At 45.4% G+C, this 24606-nt stretch overlaps 1 protein-coding gene across 1 annotated transcript in view; it reads left to right on the forward strand.

The window, feature by feature from the left end:
- Positions 1-12392: 12392 nt before the first annotated feature.
- The window catches only part of LOC129695083 (kinesin-like protein KIF20A), a 33139-nt gene continuing 20925 nt past the window's right edge, over positions 12393-24606 (forward strand). The window contains exons 1-6 of the mRNA XM_055631833.1: positions 12393-12546; positions 13381-13537; positions 14121-14219; positions 14315-14461; positions 18982-19117; positions 19211-19395. Coding sequence (XP_055487808.1) covers positions 13382-13537; positions 14121-14219; positions 14315-14461; positions 18982-19117; positions 19211-19395 — 723 coding nt within the window. The 5' untranslated portion in view covers positions 12393-12546; position 13381. The remainder of the gene's footprint in view (positions 12547-13380; positions 13538-14120; positions 14220-14314; positions 14462-18981; positions 19118-19210; positions 19396-24606) is intronic.

Below are 24606 nucleotides of genomic sequence, written 5' to 3' on the forward strand. Positions count from 1 at the left end.
CCCCGGGCTCCGATAGCCCTTTGCCACACACGTCTTCACTCCTAAGCCTCTCCTTGTGGTAGCTCCCTCCTCTGGTCCTCCATCTGAAGCTCAGCGACCCTCGAGAGCTCAGCCCGCACCACCGAGCATATGGGGGGATCGCCGGCACCCTGGCCGCCCTCAATGGCCGCTCGCGCCCCCGTCTCTCCGTCCACAGCAACGGCTCCTAAACCCTGCTGGAGGGGAACACACAGGGTCAACAAGCTGGCAAACAGGGCATTACTAGCACAAAACCCCCACCGTGCCTTCTCTCCACAGATGCTGCCTGACCCGCTGAGTTACTCCAGCACTTTGTCGTCGAGTGATACCAGCGGTGGAAAGAGGCCCTTCGGCCCAACTCGTACCCGCACTCCTAGATCCCTCTGCTCCACTCATTCCGCCAGGCTCAGAGTTGTACAGGGTGGGACTAGTGTAGTTTCCGCGTTGTGTGATTATCTAATTGCCTTTCGTCTCTTCCCAGTAAAATTCTGGATCCTGACCCTGGATTCATTCTTTCATCCAGTGAAAAAAACGGTAGGAATATCTTAAAGAATGGAGCGGCTGGGCTTGTACACTCTGTGGAGTTTAGAAGGATGAGAGGATATCTCATTGAGTTTTGGTCCCATAATTTGAGGAAGGACATTCTTGCTATTGAGGGAGCCCAGCGTAGTTTCACCAGGTTAATTCCCGGGATAGCGGGACTGTCATATGCTGAGAGAATGGAGCGGCTGTGGGCTTGTACACTCTGTGGAGTTTAGAAGGATGAGGGGTTATCTTATTGAAACATATATAAGATTGTTAAGGGTTTGGACACGCTAGAGGCAGGAAACATGTTCCCGATGTTGGGGGAGTCCAGAACCAGGGGCCACACACACAGTTTAAGAATAAGGGGTCGGCCATTTAGTACGGAGACGAGGAAACACTTTTTCTCACGGAGAGTTGTGTGAGTCTGTGGAATTCTCTGCCTCAGAGGGCGGTGGAGGCCGGTTCTCTGGAGAGAATTCTTTCAAGAGAGAGCTAGATAGGGCTCTTAAAGATAGCGGTGTCAGCGGATATGGGGAGAAGGCAGGAACGGGGTACTGATTTGGGATGATCACATTGAATGGCGGTGCTGGCTCGAAGGGCCGAATGGCCTCTACTCCTGCACCTATTGTCTATTGCCCCAGCGCCCCGCCATTCACAGTGAAGATCCTGCCCTGGTTTGACTTCCCGAACTGCAACAACCTCCCCACCCCCAAACAATGTGACCTCCTCCCTGTGGCTCCCTGCCCCTTACCCCTGCTCCTTACCCCCCTTTGCTCCCTCCCTCCTCCTCCTCCCCAACCCCAAACAGTGTGAACCCCCACCAGGCTCCCTACCCCCTTCCTTGACTCACTTGACCCCCCCCCCATTCATCCCCCTCGGCACCATAACCCGCTCCCCCTAGAATCCCTCCCCCCTCCCTTTGCTCCCTGCTTCCCCCCGCTACTCACTTCACCCCCTTTCAGCCTCTCACCCCCTCCCTCCCTCCCCCGGACTGTCTCTCTCTCTCTCTCTGACCCTCTCCACTTATTCCTGCCCCTCTCGGCCCCCCACCGCTCAGATATCTCTCTCTCCCTCTCCCTTCCGAACTTTCTCTCCTCAACTCTTCCCCTCTCTGTCTCTCCCTCTCCCTTCTCTCTCCACCCTCTCTCTCTCCTCTCCCCCTCTCCCTCTTCCTCTCTCTATCGACTCACTCTCCCTCTACCCCAACCTCTCTCTCTCCCCCCCCCCCCCCTCTCTCTCTCTCTTTCTCCCTCTTCCTCACTCTCTCTCCCCTCTCTCTCTCTCTCTCTCTCTACACAATCCCTCTCTCCCCAACCTCTCTCTCTCTCTTTATCCCCTTCTCTCTTGCCATGTCCCTCCCTTTCCCTCTCTATCCCCTTCTCTCACTCTCCTCCTCTCTCTCCTTCCCTCTCCCTATTCTCTCCTCCCTCTCTCCCTCTCCTCCCTCTCTCTCTCTCTCCTTCCCTCCCCCTTCTCTCTCTCCTCTCTCCCCTCCTCTCTCTCTCTCCCCTCTCCCTCCTCCTCTTCACTCTCTCCCCTCCTCTCTCCCTTCTCTCCTCTCTTCCCCCCCCTCTCTCCCCCCCCTCTCTCTCTCTCTCCCCCCCTCTCTCTCTCTCTCTACCCCCTTCTCCTCTCTTCTTCTCTCTCCTCTCCCCCTCCCTCCTCTCCTCTTCCTCTCCTCTCGGCCCTCTCTCCCCTCTCTCTCCCCTCCCCCCCCCCTCCTCTCCTCTCTTCTCCTCCTCTCTCCTTTCTATCCCTCCCCTCTCCCTCCCCCTCCTCTCCCTCTCCTCTCCCTCCCTCCCCTCCTCCCATCCTCCCCTCCCTCCCTCACCTCCCTCTCCTCTCCTCTCTATCCCTTCTCTCTCTCCATCTCTTCCCTCTCTCTCTCCTCTCTCCCTCCCTGCTTTCTTTCCCCTCTCTCCCTCTCTCTCTCCTCCTCTCTCTCTCTCTCTCTCTCTCTCCCTCTCTCCCTCTCTCTCTCTCCCTCTCTCTCTATCTCTCCCCCTCTCTCTCTGTCTGTCTGTCTTTCTTTCTCCCTCTCTCTCTCTCACCTCCCTCCTTCCTCCTCTCTCTCCTCTCCCTCTCCCTCTCCTTCACTCTCCCTCTCTCTCCCCTCTCTCTCTCTCTCTCTCTCTCTCTCTGTCTCTCTCTCTCTCTCTCTCTCTCTCTCTCTCTCTCTCTCTCTCCTCTTCTCTCTCTCTCTCCCCTTCCCCTCCTCTCCCTCTCTCTCTCCCTCTCTCTCATCTATCTCTCTCTCCTCTCCAGAAAGCCCTCTCTCTCTCCTCTCTCTCCTCTCCCCCCCCCGGATCTCTCCTCTCCCTCCCTCCTCCTCTCCTCCTCCCTCTCCTCTTTCTTTCTCTCTCTATCCCCCCCTCCCTCTATCTCTCTCTCTTCTCCCTCCATCACTCTCTCTCCCCCCTCTCTCTCCTCTCCCTCTCTCTCTCCTCTCCTCCCTCTCTCTCCCCCTCCCTCTCTCTCTCCCTTTCTTCCCCACCCCCCCCAATCTCTCCCCCCCTCTCTCTCTCCTCTCTCTCTCTCTCTCTCTCTCTCTCTCTCTCTCTCTCTCTCTCTCTCCCTCTCTCTCCTTCTCATCCCTCCCCTCCCTCTCTCTCTCTCCCTCCCTCTCTCTCTCCCTCCCTCTCTCTCTCCCTCCCTCCCTCCATCTCTCCCTCCCTCTCTCTCCCCCCCTCTCATCTCCTTCTCTCCCCCACCTCTATCTCTCTCTCTCCCTCCATCTTTCTCTCCCTCCCTCTATCTCTCTCCCTCCCTCTAACTCTCTCCCTCCCTCTATCTCTCTCCCTCCATCTCTCTCCTTCTCTCTCTCTCCCTCTTTCTCTTTTCCTCCCTCTCTCTCTCCCTCTCTCTCTCTCTCTCCTCTCTCTCTCTCTCTCCCTCCCTCTCTCTTACTCTCTCTCTCTCTCTCTCTCCCTCTCACTCCCTCTCTCTATCTCACCGTCCAGTGCGGGGTCGCCTCCATCTTGGGGCCGGGGGGGGATGCAGATGCCGTCATTTCCGGGCTGAGTGAGGCCGCCCCGCAGCCTGCGGGTCAACGGGGCCGGGCTGTCCGGGGACGTCATTTCCGGGACGACGTCATCCCTCTATTTCTCCCTCCCCTCCCTCTAGAATCTTTCAGCGGGGCGGCCTCACTCTAGAATCGCCCGCCAGCAGGCTGCGGGGCGGCCTCAGCCCGGAAATGACGTGCCACCGCGGCCCCAAAGATGGAGGCGACCTGCACTGGATGGTGAGAGAGAGAGGGAGAGAGACCACTCTCTGTGTGAAAATTGTGTTTCTCTCTCTCTCTCTCTCTCTCTGCGCACAGTGCGGCAAGGGCTTCGCCCAATACGGCAATCTGCAGACGCACCAGCGCACCCACACCGGGGAGCGCCCCTACACCTGTGCCCAGTGCGGCAAGGGCTTCACCAGCTCCAGCAGCCTGCTGAAGCACCAGCGCACCCACACCGGCGAGCGCCCCTACACCTGCGCACAGTGCGGCAAGGGCTTCGCCCAATACAGCAATCTGCAGACGCACCAGCGCACCCACACCGGGGAGCGCCCCTACACCTGTGCCCAGTGCGGCAAGGGCTTCACCCACTCCAGCAGCCTGCAGACACACCATCGCACCCACACCGGCGAGCGCCCCTACACCTGCGCCGAGTGCGGCAAGGGCTTCACCCGCTCCGGCAATCTGCTGAAGCACCAGCGCACCCACACCGGCGAGCGCCCCTTCACCTGCGCCCAGTGCGGCAAGGGCTTCACCCGCTCTGACTGCCTGCTGGTGCACCAGCGCACCCACACCGGCGAGCGCCCCTACACCTGCGCCCAGGGCGGCAAGGGCTTCACCAACTCCACCCGGCAGCTGTCCCACCAGCGGGTGCACGCCGGCAACAGTCCCGTCCCCAGCCCGGTGTGTGGAGAGCGCTTTACCACGGCCTCCCACTCCCTGTCTCACCAGCAGGTGCACACCAGTGGCCAGACCTACGACTGCCCGTACTGTGGTGAGGCGTTTGACAGCTCGCGGGGGTTGCGGCATCACCGGCGGGTCCACGCCGGCGAGCAGCTGATCCCACTGTGACAATAGAGCATGGGGGCTGCGGGAGCACCAGCGGAGACCCTTTGTGTGCGCTGAGTGTGGCAAGGGTTTTACCCGCATGTGTCCAGCCTGTGTCAGCAATATCGTATCCACAGCGGTGAGCGCCCCTTCACCTGCCCGCTCTGTGGCAAGGCCTTTGCCAGCTCCTCCAGCCTGCTGGCACACCGCCACGTGGATAGATCGGCGCTGTTTACCCATGTCACCCATTCCTTCTCTCCACAGACGCTGCCTGTCCCGCTGAGTTACTCCAGCGTTTTGTGTCCATTTTTCTAAAGCAGCATCTGCAGTTCCTTGTTTTTAAACCATTCTGGTTAACCATCTCTGCACCTTCCCCAAAGCCTTCACATCAGTCCTGTAACGGAGTGACCAGAACTGTATGCAATACTCCAAATGCTACCTGACCAATGTCCCTTAAAGCTGCACATATACATTCCTCTCTCCTTATATCACATCCTTTTATCTCCTTATAGAAACATAGAAATTAGGTGCAGGTGTAGAGGCCATTCGGCCCTTCGAGCCTGCACCGCCATTCAATATTATTAAAGCTTTATTTCAGACACAGGTCCATATACACATCAAACAGTACAAAGAATTACAAAGATACATTAAGAAATTGCATATGATCATGGCTGATCATCCAACTCAGTATCCCATACCTGCCTTCTCTCCATACCCTCTGATCCCCTTAGCCACAAGGGCCACATCTAACTCCCTCTTAAATATAGCCAATGAACTGTGGCCTCGACTACCCTCTGCGGCAGAGAGTTCCACAGATTCACCACTCTCTGTGTGAAAAAAGTTCTTCTCATCTCGGTTTTAAAGGATTTCCCCCTTATCCTTAAGCTGTGACCCCTTGTCCTGGACTTCCCCAACATCGGGAACAATCTTCCTGCATCTAGCCTGTCCAACCCCTTAAGAATTTTGTAAGTTTCTATAAGATCCCCTCTCAATCTCCTAAATTCTAGAGAGTATAAACCAAGTCTATCCAGTCTTTCTTCATAAGACAGTCCTGACATCCCAGGAATCAGTCTGGTGAACCGTCTCTGCACTCCCTCTATGGCAATAATGTCCTTCCTCAGATTTGGAGACCAAAACTGTACGCAATATTCCAGGTGCGGTCTCACCAAGACCCTGTACAACTGCAGTAGAACCTCCCTGCTCCTAGACTCAAATCCTTTTGCATCCTTATATATCCCTCGCCTCTGTCACTTCCTTCACTAATCTGCCGATCACCCCCTCATCTGTCAACAGTGTCAGTCTGAAGAAGGGTCCCCGACCCGAAATGTCACCTATCCATGTTCCCCACAGATGCTGCCGGACCCGCTGAGTTACTCCAGCACTCTTTTTGACTAAGTTCCTGTTGTTTGGGGGTTTGTAACTAAAGTTTGTGATCGATATAACCATAGCATGAGAAGTATTGTGTTAGTGACGAGAAAGCTTTGAATGGGTATACTCTGTGATTGATGTGTTAGACGTCATTGCTCCAACTGTGTATAAACATGTGACTATGTTTCCAAAATACTAACAAAAGATGCTGTGTGTCTTTGTGCATTAGAGTGATGGCCCAGGAGAGTTAAGTGTGTGTTGCACACTTGACTTTGTATCCCCTGCCACTCTCGCCGGCTAAATGATCAGTAAAGCTTGTGTTCGTTTAATCTAACTTATTGTGAGTTGTCTGTTTCAAGAAATGTACCTTAACAGTTCTGGACTCCCCCAACATGGGGAACATGTTTCCTGCATCTACCCTGTCCAACCCCTCAAAACTTAGCCTGAAGAAGGGTTTCGGCCCGAAACGTCGCCTATTTCCTTCACTCCATAGATGCTGCTGCACCCGCTGAGTTTCTTCAGCAATTTTGTGTACCCTTACTAATTTTATACGATTCTATAAGATCCCCGCTCATCCTTCTGAATTCCAATGAATACAAACCCAGTCGGTCCATTCTTCCAACATATGTCAGTCCCGCCATCATCTCAGGAATTAATCTTGTGAACCTACGCTGGGCTCCCTCAATAGCAAGAATATCCTTCCTCAAATTAGGAGACCAAAACTGCACACAATACTCCAGGTGTGGTCTCACCAGGGCCCTGTACAACTGCAGTAGGACCTCTTTGCTCCTGTACTCAACTCCTCTTGTTATGAAGGCCAACACTTTCTTCACTGCCTGCTGTACCTGCATGCTTACTTTCAGAGACTGATGTACCAGGACACACAGATCTCGTTGTACTTCCCATTTTCCTAACCTGACACTATTCATATAATACAGAGTGCTGGAGTAACACCTTACACTTCCTTATCTCTGTGTCTCACTCTCCTGTGACTCTCAGTCTGAAGAAGGTTCCTTCACTCCAGAGATGCTGCCTGACCCGCTGAGTTACTCCAGCACTCTGTGAAACGTCACCTATCCATGTTCCCCACAGATGCTGCCTGACCCGCTGAGTGACTCCAGCACTCTGTGAAACGTCACCTATCCATGTTCTCCACACAGATGCTGCCTGACCCGCTGAGGTACTCCAGCACTCTGTGAAACGTCACCTATCCATGTTCTCCACAGATGCTGCCTGACCCGCTGAGTTACTCCAGCACTCTGTGAAACATAGAAACATAGAAATTAGGTGCAGGAGTAGGCCATTCGACCCTTCGAGCCTGCACTGCCATTCAATATGATCATGGCTGATCATCCAACTCAGTATCCCGTACCTATCTTCTCTCCATACCCTCTGATCCCCTTAGCCACAAGGGCCACATCTAACTCCCTCTTAAATATAGCCAATGAACTGGCCTCGACTACCCTCTGCGGCAGAGAGTTCCAGAGATTCACCACTCTCTGTGTGAAAAAAGTTCTTCTCATCTCGGTTTTAAAGGATTTACCCCTTATCCTTAAGCTGTGACCCCTTGTCCTGGACTTCCCCAACATCGGGAGCAATCTTCCTGCATCTAGCCTGTCCAACCCCTTAAGAATTTTGTAAGTTTCTATAAGATCCCCTCTCAATCTCCTAAATTCTAGAGAGTATAAACCAAGTCTATCCAGTCTTTCTTCATAAGACAGTCCTGACATCCCAGGAATCAGTCTGGTGAATCTTCTCTGCACTCCCTCTATGGCAATAATGTCCTTCCTCAGATTTGGAGACCAAAATTGTACGCAATACTCCAGGTGTGGTCTCACCAAGACCCTGTACAACTGCAGTAGAACCTCCCTGCTCCTACACTCAAATCCTTTTGCTATGAAAGCTAACATACCATTCGCTTTCTTCACTGCCTGCTGCACCTGCATGCCTACTTTCAATGACTGGTGTGCCATGACACCCAGGTCTCGCTGCATCTCCCCTTTTCCTAGTCGGCCACCATTTATATAATAGTCTGCTTTCCTGTTTTTGCCACCAAAATGGATAACCTCACATTTATCCACATTATACTGCATCTGCCAAACATTTGCCCACTCACCCAGCCTATCCAAGTCACCTTGCAGTCTCCTAGCATCCTCCTCACAGCTAACACTGCACCCCAGCTTAGTGTCATCTGCAAACTTGGAGATATTGCCTTCAATTCCCTCATCCAGATCATTAATATATATTGTAAATAGCTGGGGTCCCAGCACTGAGCCTTGCGGTACCCCACTAGTCACTGCCTGCCATTGTGAAAATGACCCGTTTACTCCTACTCTTTGCTTCCTGTTTGCCAGTCAGTTCTCTATCCACATCAATACTGAACCCCCAATGCCGTGTACTTTAAGTTTGTATACTAATCTCTTATGTGGGACCTTGTCGAAAGCCTTCTGGAAGTCCAGATACACCACATCCACTGGTTCTCCCCTATCCACGCTACTAGTTACATCCTCGAAAAAGTCTATAAGATTCGTCAGACATGATTTACCTTTCGTAAATCCATGCTGACTTTGTCCAATGATTTCACCACTTTCCAAATGTGCTGCTATCCCATCTTTAATAACTGATAGCAGTTTCCCCACTACCGATGTTAGACTAACTGGTCTGTAATTCCCCGTTTTCTCTCTCCCTCCCTTCTTAAAAAGTGGGGTTACGGTTGCTACCCGCCAATCCTCAGGAACTACTCCAGAATCTAAAGAGTTTTGAAAGATTATTACTAATGCATCCACTATTTCTGGAGCTACTTCCTTAAGTACTCTGGGATGCAGCCTATCTGGCCCTGGGGATTTATTGGCCTTTAATCCATTCAATTTACCCAACACCACTTCCCGGCTAACCTGGATTTCACTCAATTCCTCCAACTCCTTTGACCCGCGGCCCCGTGATATTTCCGGCAAATTATTTATGTCTTCCTTAGTGAAGACGGAACCAAAGTAGTTATTCAATTGGTCCGCCATATCCTTGTTCCCCATGATCAACTCACCTGTTTCTGACTGCAAGGGACCTACATTTGTTTTAACTAATCTCTTTCTTTTCACATATCTATAAAAACTTTTGCAGTCAGTTTTTATGTTCCCTGCCAGTTTTCTTTCATAACCTATTTTTCCTTTCCTAATTAAGCCCTTTGTCCTCCTCTGCTGGTCTCTGAACTTCTCCCAGTCCTCCGGTATGCTGCTTTCTGGCTAATTTGTATGCATTATCTCATTTCTTGCACTTTCAACAGCTTAATGTTGACAGAAAAGTAGGAGCTTGTGTGCATTGGCAATGTAGCTCTTTCATATAAGCAAGACACCAGCCAGACCATGAAGGAACAGAGTGCTGGAGTAACTCAGCGGCAGCATCTATGGAGAACATGGGTGGGTCGTTTTGGTTCAGGACCCTTCTTCCAGACATCAACGAGTGCTGGACTCACCATGACATAGAAACATAGAAACTAGGTGCAGGAGTTGGCCATTCGGCCCTTCGAGCCAGCACCGCCTTTCAATATGATCATGGCTGGTCATCCAAAATCCATACCCCGGTCCTGCTCTCCCACCATATCCCTTGATTCTGTTAGCCCAAAGCGCCACATCCAACTCTCTCTTGAAAACATCCAGTGAATTGGCCTCCACTGCCTTCTGTGGCAGAGAATTCCGCAGATTTTCTGCATGAAAATGTTTTCCCTCTGAGTCCTAAATGGCCTAACCCTTATTCTTAAACTGTGACCACTGGTTCTGGACTCCCCCAACATCGGGAACACTGTTCCTGCATCTAGCCTTCACTCCTTTAAGAATTTTATATGTTTCTATAAGATCCCATCTTATCCTCAATTCCAGCCCAGTTGACCCATTCTTTCATGATATGTCAGTCCCGCCATCCCAGGAATTAACTTGGTTAACCTACGCTGCACTCCCCCAATAGCAAGAATGTCCTTCCTCAAATTAGTAAAGGTACAGCAGTGTGAAAAAGCACACCTCCAGATTCAGGGACAGTTTCTTTCCAACAGTTATCAGGCAACTGAATCATCCTACTACAACCAGAGAGCAGTGCTGAACTACTATCTACCTCGTTGGTGACCCTCGGACTATCCTTGATCGGACTTTGCTGGCTTTACCTTGCACTAAACGTTATTCCCTTACCAAGTATCTATAGACTGTAAATAGCTGAATTGTAATCATGCATTGTCTTTCTGCTGACTGTTTTTAACACGTGACAAAAAGCATTTCTCTGTACACGTGACAATAAACTCAACTGAACTGACTTCCTTGTATCTAACACTTGAGTCCAGTTGGTTATAACCACTGTGACGGTCATATGGTGAAATGGTTTATTCCCTTCTGGGCCGGCCTTCCATTCGTAAGATCGCAAGTTTGTAAACCATCATAATCAGAGGTGACCTCATAATGTGTCTGGCCGGCGACCTCACAGTGAACTGCATCCGTAACCATGCGAGACGGGCTGCATTCCATCTTTCAACTTGGTAAACTGGCTCCATTTCATCTGTCAACTTGAAGTGGGTGCACCATACCCATTCTGCCAGGCATTGAAACAGCTGGTAGCTACTAGAGGTCGAAACTCTAACCTTCACGGTGTGGATCAGTAGTCCAAGCAAGGAGTTTTGAGAATGCTGGTGAAAAAGGACAGCGCCACGCAGACTTACAAGAGGAGATTTAATGTAGATCTGAATCTGTCATTTGCCACTGCAGTAGCAACCTGTAGGGGGTGTGCACGTAAGGTCACTGGGTCATAGGGCTTGACGCACGGAGCCGCTCAATCCATTTGGAGGACATCCGTAACTTCCGGTATATGTTATTAATGCAAGAAACGCGTACTTCCTACCTGTTAAAAACCGCCAAAAAGTTTAATTTTTGCGCCGTAAAAAATTGTGAAAGTCGGGGTAAGCGTGAGAGACATGTACCCAACTTCAGAATTCCAAAAGTGAAGCGAAATGAAGGTAAAGAGAAGCGAGAGCTGAAGGGACAACAGCAGCTAAAGTGCTTGGCGAACATTGGCCGTGCAGATATCGGAATTGAAATTATTGGGAATTACCATGTTTGCTCACTGCATTTCATCAACAGTAAGGCATTTTTTGTGATTTTTCTTGATTCCTTTGGTATCCAAAAAGTCTCAGAAGTGATAAATCTGGCTGTAAATTTTGCTTCAGAGGCGTTTTCTTTTTGTATCTAAAAGCTCATTTGAGAACCATGGGCAATTTTTAAATGTTAGACAGATTTATCACTTCTGAAACTTTTTAGATGCCAAAGGAATCAAGAAAAAACACAAATAATGCCTTAGTTGATGAAATGCAGTGAGCAAACGGCCAATGTTCGCCAAGCACTCTGGCTGTTGTTGTCTCTTCAGCTCTCGCTTCTATCTACCATCATTTCTCCTCGCTTTTGGAATTCTGAAGTAGGCAAAATGTCTCTCGCGCTTATCCCGATTTCCATAATTATTTACAGCGCAAAAATGGACAATTTCGGCGGGTTTTAACGGGCCCGCTACACTGGAAACAATGGTCAGTGCTTACCTGCAGTTCATCGCGTGTACTCCACTTGGCGTAGTGTACCAACAGTGACCCAACTGCCGTGAAACCTCCGTATACTGACTAATTGAAAATAAATTAAAACTGCCAAAAAAAATCTGCCTTGTTGATTGCATCTGGACATATTGACTGTCAATATATCAGTAATTTCAACAGCGGTTATAGAAATAACAATGCCTTTGAGATGAGAACATTTTCCTACATAAATCCTGCTTTATTTTCTCCATGTTCCCACCAACTTTGCCACTGATCTGTATAATACATCTGAAGAAGGGTCCTGAACCAAAATATCACCTCTCCATGTCATCCAGAGATGGTTCCGACTGATGAGTTACTCCAACACTTTAGACACAAAATGCTGGAGTAACTCAGTGGGACAGGCCACATCTCTGGGGAGAAGGAATGGTTGACGTTTCGGGTCGAGACACTTCTCTTCAGAGGTGCTGCCAGTTACTCCAACATTTTGTGTCTATCTTCGGTGTAAACCAGCACTTGCAGTTCCTTCCTACAACGGGTTGCTTTATATTGGCCAATTAACCTGAGAACATGCCTCTTGGCCTAAACCCTGTATGAGTTTTGGAAGTTGAAATGGAATATTCTAATTCTATTAAATTTAGAGAATACAGTCCTTGTCTACATGATGTCTGTCTGCTCATGTGGCAAACCATGGAACCAATCCAGTGAATTGTTGTTGCACTATCTGAGATAAGTACATCAAAACTATAAACAATACTGCAGATTTCATATATTTGCAGTAAGACTGGGGGTGAGCCATGTCTCTGAAACAACGCACAGCATTCCCTCATCTCCCTTTGGTAAAGCAGCATTGTCCTCCACTTTATTTTCCAGCGATTGAACATTGGCTGCTAGGAAGGGAGGGAGAGGGGGTCGTAGTCCCCTGCGCTTCAGTCTGACGTAGTCCTGCCTGTCGGCCACGTTACTGGACACATTGGAGGCCACCCAGGTGTTTCCACGTACTGTACTCGCAGTTCCTGCGATCTTCCGCCAGGTCAGGGATTCCCCTGCGATTGTGAATTCCCTTAGTCGGCAGCTCAGTTGAGGTCGGTAGGTTTTGTGTGCTTAGTGTAGAATGGCTACCTTTGAGGCCTTATTTTCGGAGGTGAGGTGGGATTCAAGGTGCACCCTGGCGGCTACATTGAATACAGATCCCTCCTGGGGACTAGCAACAGAGTTAGTGAAATTCACTATTAGCATTTTGGTATTCCTACATGCCTGGAGAGAAGAACTATGTGTTTGATTAAAAAGTAATTGTGGAAGTACTTGATATCATTTTGCATGATAGAGAAAAAATTTAAAAAAGACTAATTCATATGTAAACTGACAATTGCATGTTAATGGTAATTTTTAATTAAAAAAAACGACATGACTTATCACAGATGAGATATATAAATTGAAAGAAATCTTGAATTTTGATGCCTCTTCTTGACATTTACATTCTTGGACAATGGCGAATTAGTGTTCACCAATTCACTTTATTCTTTGTGACGATTTATCATTATTACGATCTATTCGTTTGTGCACGTCGGGTTAATTGCATTAGTTGAAACAGGGTGGACCAATAGATCAAGTAGAATAAGTTGACCTACAGCTTTAGGCTGCATGCCATATGCAGGAAGAAGATTATTATGATCAACATGTCACTCTGCACATAAGCATGCATGTACCAAGATGCTTTATGTATTATGATCAGTATTTGTGAAATTTTTCTCTACAACATATTTTCCAAGAATGCATCTTTTTTTAAATCGTGGAATGGATGTATTAGGATTGTAACCACAAGTTTACGTGTTAGAAATATACTGACTAGTTTTTTCCTTTACAGAATGGAGCCAATACTCGACTCCAAGTACACGTTCATGGATTCTCATGGAATTGTGAATGATGAACAAGAGATTCCTACATCAGTGAATTTTGATGACATTAGGAAGGATTTGATAGATGAACTGTCCAGGGAACAATCTTCAAATGCCTCGCATGTGGTAAATACAAAATGACCACAAATCTGTGATTGCGCAAGTCAAAATGGAACTGAGTTTTTCCAAGCATATTTCAAACTGCTGATCTATCCTCAACAAAAAATCAAATTTATGTATTTTCATTACCTTTGAGTTGCATTTCAAAATTTTGATTTAAAAATGCCTTGTCATTCTGTTTTCTGCATACATAAATCCTCATTAACCAGAATCTCGTGAGAATCCTGTTACATTCACAAACCATCATTAGAAGGACTGGTGGCTCATAACCGCGCTCAAAGGCAATTGGGGATGTTTAATAAATGTTGGTCTTACTAGCAGTACCTTATCGAAAAGGAATTTCTTGTATTTTGTAATATCATTTCAGCTTGCATTGGAAGTTTTTCATCTTTATTGGGCCAGAGTCTTGAAACTAACAGCATTGCAGTTTAGGCAATATTTTACCCCATGTTCAAGAAAACCCATGCTCCAAGGGTAATTGGGGGTGGAACATAATTGCTGGTACTGCAACCATTTGTTCCCTGAAATCTGCGTACATGTAAATTATATTTAACTTGGATATATATATATTTTTAAAATATTTAAATAGGTTCCTGATCAAAATTCTGCAGCTGCAAAGGACCATATGTGTGTTTATCTTCGTATTCGACCTTTCACGGAATCTGAAATTGCACAAAATGAATCTCAGGTCAGTAGCTAAATTACCACCTGAGCATTGAATGAAGAATGCTTTCTTTATAAATGCGGATGTCCTCTGATCTATTGTTTCCATGCTCTTCCCAGGACTGTGTATTAATAGAAAACCCGACCAGTGTGATTTTCAAAGCACCACAATATTCCTTGATTTCCCGATGCAGTGACCGAGGATTTGGCCAGATGGCCCAACACTTTACATTTTCTCATGCAAGAAAGATAGTTATGTATGTTATGGTAAGATGTATCAGAAATATTGAACGGGATCATTAGTCCATTTATTGGGTATTTAAGTGAAATTTGCAGATTTGTTAAAATCCTTCTAAACATGCTGGGAACTATAAACCAGTTAGCCTAGCATCTGTGATCGGTAAGTTAATGGAGAGGATTGTGAGAAATAAGATATATATGCATTTGGATTGACGGGGTGATTAGGGATAGTTAGCGTGTTTGTTTACATGGGAGGTTGCCTCTCAAGAATCTTGAGTTTTTATGGAGAAGTAACCAAAAAGGTTGATGGGGGCAAGGCTGTAGACTTTGTCCACATTGACATCGGCAAGGAACTTTCAGTTCCGCATGCTAGGTTGGATCACATAGAATCCAAGGAGATTTAGCAAAATGTATTGGGAATTGGCTTCATGGAAGGAAGCAGAGAGTGGTGGGAGTAGAGTTTTTTACAGACTGGAAGACTGACATGGTATGCCTCACCGATTGGTACTGGACCCATTGCTGTTTGTGGTTTATATCATTAATTTAGATGAGAACGTACAAGACATAACTAGTATGTTTGCAGACAATGCTAAAGTGGGTGATATTGTAGCCAGGAGTACAGGTATATAGTCCCCTGAACGTGGCATCACATGTAGATAGGGTGGTCAAGAAGGCATCTGGGACATTGGCTTTAATCAGTCAAGATAGTGAGTATGGAAATTGGGGTGTTATTTCATCATTGTACAAGACTTTGGTGAACTACCCTTGGAGTACTGTGTTCAGTTTTGGTCACCGTGCTATAGGAAGGATGTCATTAAGTTTGGAAGAGTGCAGAGAAGATTTAAGAGGATGTTAAAAGGACCTGATGGGCTGAGTTATATAGAGAGGTTGAGCAGGCTAGGACACATTCCTTGGAGGCCATGAGACTTATAGAGGTGAATAAAACCACGAGGGGAATAGATAGGGTGAATGCATAGTCTTTTACCCAGGGTAGGCAAATCAAAAACCAGACGGGATGGATTTAAGATGAGAGGGGAAAGATTTAAGAGGAACCTGACGAGCAAATTTATCCATTCAGAGGGTGGTGCATATATGGAATGTAATGCCAGAGATGGTGGTTGAGTCAGATACAACGAACATCATGTAAAATACATTTAGACAGGGTCATGAAAAGGAAAGGTTTAGAGGGATATGGACCAAATCTGGGCTAATGGAACTACCTTAGATGGGGCATCTTGGTCGGCATGAATGAGTTGGGCTGAAGGGCCTGTTTCCATGCTGTATGGCATTTATTCATCTAAATGCATTCCAAGAGGTTGCTATTTAATAATTTACATGTACATATGCCAAGTTTCGAACTGAATTTTAAATCTAACAAAATTAAAGTTGCTTTGGGCTAAATGTAATTCGGAATCCTCACTCATTTGTGCGTAATAAAATATGTTATAATTTTTGCAAAGAATTCTCCTTGAATGCCATCAAATAAATTGATTATGGTCAAATAGGTAGTTCTGTTATAACGGGATGGTTGCATTCCTAAGGACTCTTATACTGTAGTAACTCACTTTATAATGCCAGTTATATCAATGAAAATGGAGATTAAGAGCTAGATTTTTAAACGTTCTTACAAAGTTATTGGTCCGCACAGGATTTTCAAAACAAAGTTTCTACTAAGTTTATTTTTGTTACCACATGCTAAAAATACTAAAGGTGGTATTAAACATTTTTAAACGGAGTAATATTGTACAACTGTCAGTAGAAGCAATCGCGTGTCAATTTCAATGGCCTCCACAGTCGAACTAGCAGCTGTGTACTTCAGAGAGGATGCTGTCTGATTACTGTGCGAGTTTATATGAAAACATTTTTTGCAAGATAGCTTTTGCTTTTGAGTATCTCCAGTTCCCAGATGAAATTGATTTAAAGTTGATTAGGCCCCAGTAATACAAATAATATTTCCTAATTGATTGATATATCCAATTATTGGATATCCAGTTGTATCCAATTTGCATTGCGGAAATGCATTATAGCAGAACTACGTGTATTAAATTTAGTTTAAGAAAGAAGTAAAATGCATAAACTTCAAAGGAAATTGTAAAGATGTATATTTGGATGATCTAGAGAATTTTGTTGGATTATTGCTTTGCTGCCGAAACATGTCTTGAGCTGTATTAAATTAATACAATTCTGTATTTAAAGATAATTCCATCCCTCCACCCAACAGTAAATGTTTGCTTCATCATGAAGGGTTACGATTTACCACTGTTATATGTCAAAAATCAAATTTTCACTTAACTTTTCTGAATTATTAGAACCCGAGTTAGCATTGTTTTGGTGGGAGGGGCGTGAGGCGGGAGAAATAAGCTCCTACTCAAACTGTGATATTGCTGTTCTCATCCTCACAACAACCTTGTAGAAAATTGTTGCTGTTTTTTTTTGTTTTTTTTAGCAGTGCCAACATCCTATGGATGAATTTCATTGTTAATTTGTGGGAGGGATTTGTCATGGTCTTTTTAATGGATGCAAAGTACTTGGGCAATTTCACCTTATTAGATATGCACAAGAACTGCGATGGCTGGTCTGGTGCATACCTTCAGCATGACAGCTTGTGTATTGTGTGATCTATTTGCTTTGTGGCATCTGATGCTGTCGCGGCCTTTGTTTATCATAAAGATTAAATTGGGTTAAACATTGGGGTTGGTGATGTGTGGGAAGATTTAGAGAATGCATCATCATTTGGAAGTCTTCATACATCCGTGCCCTTTTCTATGGGATGGAGTCCTCACCACTCAGTGATGGATGACCCCTTCACCAATTTCCCACCTTTTAGACTCCCCCGGACGACCTTCTTCCCTCTTTCAAACTCTTTTTTTCTAACTGCTGGCGTGACATCAATCGTCTCAACTTTTCCACTCCCCTTACTACTCTAATCTCAACCCCTCTGATATGGGCCCCAAAACTGCTCACAATACTCCAAATACACTCGGACCAGTGCCTTATCAGGAACAACGATGAGTTGGCCTCATCAGCAACAACGATCAGCCGGCCTATAGAGAGGAGGTCCAGCTCCTAGCAGCATGGTGCGCTGACAACAACCTGGCCCTTAACTCCAAGAAGACCAAGGAGCTCATTGTAGACTTCAGGAAGTCTAGGGGCGGCACGCACACCCCCATCCACATTAACGGGACGGAGGTGGAACGTGTTTCCAGCTTCAGGTTCCTGGGGATCAACATCTCCGATGACCTCTCTTGGACACACAAAACCTCAACTCTGGTCAAGAAGGCTCACCAGCGTCTCTTCTTCCTGAGGAGACTGAAGAAGGTCCATCTGTCTCTTCAGATTCTGGTGAACTTCTTCCGCTGCACCATCTAGAGCATCCTTACCAACTGTATCACAGTATGGTATGGCAACTGCTCTGTCTCCGACTGGAAAGCATTGCAGAGGGTGGTGAAAATTGCCCAACACATCACCGGTGCCTCGCTCCCCTCCATTGAGTCTGTCCAAAGCAAGTGCTGTCTGCGGAGGGCGCTCAGCATCGCCAAGGACTGCTCTCACCCCAACCATGGACTGTTTACCCTCCTACCATCCGGGAGGCGCTACAGGTCTCTCCGTTGCCGGTCCAGCAGGTCCAGGAACAGCTTCTTCCCTGCGGCTGTCACACTACTCAACAATGTACCTCGGTGACTGCCAATCACCACCCCCCCCCCCCCCCCCACTCCTCCCACAGGAAAAACACTATGACTGTATGCATGTAAATAGATTTATTTATTGAAATCATATTCTATGTCGCTCTTCCAGGGGGATGCTAACTGCATTTTGTTGTCTCTGTACTGTACACTGACAATGACAATTAAAGTTGAATCTGAATCTGAATTAAAGTTGAATCTTATAAAGCCTCAGCATTACATCCCTGTTTTTACATCCCGGGTTCTCCCTCATGCCCCTGCACCTTTGCTCAACAGTAATACCAACACATCTGATTTAATTTTCTCCCTCTTATACTGCAGGTTGAATTTTAGCATGATCTTTACCTCCTCGGGATTCATTTACCTAAAGCTCCTTAATCAAATCTGGTTCGTTACACAATAGCAAATCCAGCATTACCTTTCCCCTGGATATCTCATGCAGTGCATCAGCTGCCGTTAAGCCTGTCAATTGTAGGCTCATGTACATGGCTCTCTTGGCAGAATGTGCATGAAAATGTCTTTGTTTCTCACATCAGTAACTTAACAAAATTGTTCTCAATCTGAGCATCTGATTGACCATGAGAATAACTATTAATCCATAATCTATTTTCTTCCCTTAGTATATAGTATCAAATGTGCATGCGTGCTTCACAAAAGTAAGTTAGAATATATGTTTGACGATGAGTTTTATATTATTTGATATATACTGTTCCATTAGGACAATAGCAGTATATTGCTTCACTAATCAATGGCAGCTTTTAATTATGTTAGCTGTTCCTCGCTTTAGAACAATATTTTCTGTCATGCATAGTAATATTATGTGTTAAATAGTTTAAATAAAAATATATATATTTCCACATCTAGGTTTATGGACCAGAAACCAAGCAAACAGAAATATTTGGAGTAATAAAACCCTTCATTGAGGAAGTTCTGAATGGACAGAACTGTTTGGTTTTTACCTACGGTGTTACCAATTCAGGAAAAACCTACACATATCAAGGTTTGAGTCTTTAAGCAACGTTATGACTAATAATTAGCTTATTTTCTTAATTATTGCTTATAGTATAATTGCTTTTATTCTGCTACATTATAGGACCAGCCCATGATGGGGGTAGCTTACCAAGGGCGATGAGTGTTCTATTTAGGAGTATAGAAGGAAACATTTATCAAATTATGAATATTAAACCTCAGAGAAGTAGAGACTTCAGTAAATTAACAGAAATGCAAGTGAAGGAAGAGGAAACCTTAAAGAACTCACTGCTTCACCTATTTAATGAGGTAAATCACTAAATCCACCAGTGTTTTTGTTAATATCATGTAAAGCATTAGCTATTTCCTGAATTTAACTTTGATGGCACATAGAAACATAGAAACATAGAAATTAGGTGCAGGAGTAGGCCATTCGGCCCTTGGAGCCTGCACCGCCATTTAATATGATCATGGCTGATCATCCAACTCAGTATCCCGTACCTGCCTTCTCTCCATACCCTCTGATCCCCCCGGCCACAAGGGCCACATCTAACTCCCTCTTAAATATAGCCAATGAACTGGCCTCAACTACCCTCTGTGGCAGAGAGTTCCAGAGATTCACCACTCTCTGTGTGAAAAAAGTTCTCCTCATCTCGGTTTTAAAGGATTTCCCCCTTATCCTTAAGCTGTGACCCCTTGTCCTGGACTTCCCCAACATCGGGAACAATCTTCCTGCATCTAGCCTGTCCAACCCCTTAAGAATTTTGTAAGTTTCTATAAGATCCCCTCTCAATCTCCTAAACTCTAGAGAGTATAAACCAAGTATATCCAGTCTTTCTTCATAAGACAGTCCTGACATCCCAGGAATCAGTCTGGTGAACCTTCTCTGCACTCCCTCATATGTTATAGTATATTATTTAGATATTAAATCAAATGCAGAATGTTAACAAAAAAACTCTGCCTTTAGTGTAAGAGTTCATTTTAAAATTAGTACATGCATGTATGCAACTTGGATATATATATATATGTATAGGAAGTCCACGGATGTGTGTGTGTGTGATTTATACATTTACACAAAGCTTGGGCGTAAATGTAGTTGGATTGGGTAGTAAGATGGGAGGCAACGGAAAAATTGGTGGAGTTGCGGACAGTGGGGAGGGCTGTCAAAAGCAAAGATCGTAGAGGGACAAGATAGACCACTCCTTCGAAATTCAATGGGCTGACGTGTAGTACGCAACGGAACGTCACGGCCGCCATTTGTTACAGCGACACTCGACTTCCGTTATTCCACCCGCTGTGATCCAAAGCAAAGATTATAGAGCTCCGCTATAATCTTTGATCCAAAGCAAAGATCCTCAAGTATCTTGTAGCGGGAACAGACCCCTCCTTTGTGTAGTTTCCCTTGCATTGTATTGCTTTAACACACACTGCAAAAAATTAAATTTAACGTATATATATTTAATATATTTATATGAATGTGTGTCTGTGTGTGAGAGGCAAGTTAGAGATAATAGTTTATTCTCATGTATCAGAAGCTACTTTGATTTAAATAATCGCTATTAATTTATTTGTCTTGTAAGATGATATACATAAACCATAAAGGCAATTATATATATAATTATATAGTAATAATATATATATGCATATATATATTTACACACACATATATATACACATACATATATACACACACATATATACACATACATACATATACACATACATATCCACACATACAAATACACACATACATATGGATACATTTATATGCATACATACACACATATAAACATATATATACATACATATATACACACATATACATATACATGCATATATATACACATACATATATATTTATACATATGATTAACATGTAGAGGAACCAACGAGAGAGCAGGCTATTTTAGACTGGGTATTGAGTAATGAGGAAGGGTTAGTTAGCAATCTTGTTGTACTGCCCCCTTGGGCAAGAGTGACCATAATATGGTTGAGTTCTTCATTAGGCAGGCAGTGACTAGTGGGGTACCGCAAGGCTCAGTGCTGGGACCCCACCTATTTACAATATATATTAATGATCTGGATGAGGGAATTGAAGGCAATATCTCCAAGTTTGCGGATGACACTAAGCTGGGGGACAGTGTTAGCTGTGAGGAGGATGCTAGGAGACTGCAAGGTGACTTGGATAGGCTGGGTGAGTGGGCAAATGTTTGGCAGATGCAGTATAATGTGGATAAATGTGAGGTTATCCATTTTGGTGGCAAAAACAGGAAAGCAGACTATTATCTAAATGGCGGCCGACTAGGAAAAGGGGAGATGCAGCGAGACCTGGGTGTCATGATACACCAGTCATTGAAAGTAGGCATGCAGGTGCAGCAGGCAGTGAAGAAAGCGAATGGTATGTTAGCTTTCATAGCGAAAGGATTTGAGTATAGGAGCAGGGAGTTTCTACTGCAGTTGTACAGGGTCTTGGTGAGACCACACCTGGAGTATTGCGTACAGTTTTGGTCTCCAAATCTGAGGAAGGACATTATTGCCATAGAGGGAGTGCAGAGAAGGTTCACCAGACTGATTCCTGGGATGTCAGGACTGTCTTATGAAGAAAGACTGGATACACTTGGTTTATACTCTCTAGAATTTAGGAGATTGAGAGGGGATCTTATAGAAACTTACAAAATTCTTAAGGGTTTGGACAGACTAGATGCAGGAAGATTGCTCCCGATGTTGGGGAAGTCCAGGACAAGGGGTCACAGCTTAAGGATAAGGGGGAAATCCTTTAAAACCGAGATGAGAAGAACCTTTTTTCACACAGAGAGTGGTGAATCTCTGGAACTCTCTGCCGCAGAGGGTAGTCGAGGCCACAGTTCATTGGCTATATTTAAGAGGGAGTTAGATGTGGCCCTTGTGGCTAAGGGGATCAGAGGGTATGGAGAGAAGGCAGGTACGGGATACTGAGTTGGATGATCAGCCATGATCATATTGAATGGCGGTGCAGACTCGAAGGGACGAATGGCCTACTCCTGCACCTAATTTCTATGTTTCTATTATTTTCCAACGATCAATAGATTTACGTTCAGTTCCTGTGGATTGGAGGATAGCTAATGCTATCCCACTTTTCAAGAAAGGAGCGAGAGAGAAAATGGGGAATTACAGACCAGTTAGCCTGACTTTGGTGGTGTGAAAGATGCTGGAGTCAATTATTAAAGATGTAATAATGGGGCATTTGGATAGCAGTAAAAGCATTAGTCCAAGTCAACATGGATTTATGATTTTACAATGCATTTAAGCCTCTCCCATTTTTATGAGATGAATTCCTGGAATATGCAGGAAGTTTATTGTAACCTAGTGCTACTTGCCTGAACAATGGATGATATATCACTTAAATGCAATTGTTTTCAGTTGTGTGGAGAGACCTGTATATTGAAAATGTGTTTTGCCTCTAATATGTCAATTTACCTTAAATGTAGAAGAGCTTATTAAAATCTTCTTACAAAGACAATTAAGTATTTTCTATCTATCCTCTTTTGGACCCAAGGCATAGCAGAGCTGCCAACTCTCACGAAGAGGTAAGGGAGGGAGAGATGGAAGGGGGGGAGAGAGGGAAAGGAAGGAGATCGCGAAGAGAGAGGGAGAAGAGAGAGAGGGAGAGAGAGAGAGAGAGAGAGATCGAGAGAAGAGAGGGAGAAGGGGGGAGAGGGAGAAGGGGGAGAGGGAGAAGGGGAAGAAAGGGGGGGGAAGGGAGAAGGGGGACAGGGGAAGGGAAGGGGGGGGAGAGGGAGAAAGGGGGAGAGAGGAGAGAGTGGAACGATAGCACATTATAACGCGCGCAGCCGTCCCATTCCGACCAAAGATTATAGAGCAGAGCTCCACATGTAACTTTGATTGCGGCCGCCGCCACCGACCCCCGACCCACCACTGCACCCAAAGATGATAGAGCAGAGTTATATAATATTTGATTGCACCCTTCTTCACGGCGGGCTTGTGATGTCTTGTATGTATGTGAGTGTTGTTTGCTATGTCCCTATGTTCGAGGAATATAATGGGTAACAGCCGCCCATTCTCGGACTCGAAAAATCTCCTGGTCACTGGACCTAATGTGTCCGCGGGCCATATTGTGCAGACTAATCCCTTACAAAACAAAACCAAAAACGTACAGAAGTGTTAAAATTGTCTTTATTATTGTGGTGAGTAAAGAACTATTAAAAATAAGTCTAAGAACTTTCTAATGTACCGACTAATGTTTCCCAATGGCCGTTGATGGGAGAACAGAAAATACCATTTTCACGACAGAATATCGACTGAAAATAATAAAAATATTTTCTCACCTTTCTTTTTTATTGGGGAACCTAAAGAATGACAGGTTGGGTCGTTTAGATTTACGATTAGAATACTTGATAGCGGAGCAGTGAGATGAAGATTTAGCTGAGGACGCCATTACAGCCCAATAAATGCTTAACAATATGGCGTCGACGGTCACACACGTCATACTACGCGTTTTTCGAGGAGTGGTCTATCTTGTCCCTCTACGATCTTTGGTCAAAAGTGTACAGCCGGATATAATACAGCTGCAAATCTGGACGGAGAAATGGCAGATGGAGTTTAATCTGAGCAAGTGTGAGGTGTTGCAATTTGGGAGGTTGAATGCGAAGGAAAACTATACAGTTAATGGCAAGACCTTTAACTGTATTGACATACAATGGGATCATACAATCTAAGTCCATAGCACCATGAGAATGGCAACACCAAAGAGAGTGGTAAAGAAGGTTGCCTTCATTGGTCAGGGCATGGAGTAAGAGAAGCAGGAAATCATGTTGCAGCTTTATAGGACTTTAATAAGGCCTTGTTTGGAGTATTGTGGGCAGTTCCGGTCCCCCCCCCCCCCCCCCCCATTACAGGAAAGATGGGAGGCATTGGAGGGGGCACAAAATCGAGAAATGAGTCTTGTCCTAATAACCTAAAATAGGCTTAGTTTAGATAATTTTAGTTCAGAATAAAACTAAAAGAAAAGATGTAGAACACAGCAAAGAGTAGCTGGAAGCCAGAGGATTGGGAAACTTTCGTAGGACAACAGAAGGAAACAAAACAGGCAATACAGGCTGAAAAGATGAAGTACGACGGGAAGCTGGCCAGTAATATAAAGAAGGACAGTAAAAGTTTATTTATATATGTTAAGGGAAAAAGAGTAGCAAAGTCAAATGTGGGTCCGTTGAAGGCAGACACGGGTGAAATTATAATGGGTAACAAGGAATTGGAAGAAGAGTTGAACAGGTACTTCAGATCTGTCTTTACTAAGAAAGACACAAACAATCTCCTAGAAGTACTGGAGGACAGAGGATCTAAGGGGGTAGAGGAACTGAAATAAATTTTCATTAGGCGAGAAATAATATTGGGTAGGCTAATGGGACGGAAGGATGATAAATCCCTGGGCCGGATGGTCTGCATCCCAGCGTCCTCAGGGAGGTGGCTCTAGAAATAGTGGACGTATTGGTGATTATTTTCCAATGCTCAATAGATTCAGGA

The sequence above is a fragment of the Leucoraja erinacea genome, unplaced genomic scaffold (assembly GCF_028641065.1).
Source record: "Leucoraja erinacea ecotype New England unplaced genomic scaffold, Leri_hhj_1 Leri_937S, whole genome shotgun sequence".
NCBI lineage: Eukaryota > Metazoa > Chordata > Chondrichthyes > Rajiformes > Rajidae > Leucoraja > Leucoraja erinaceus.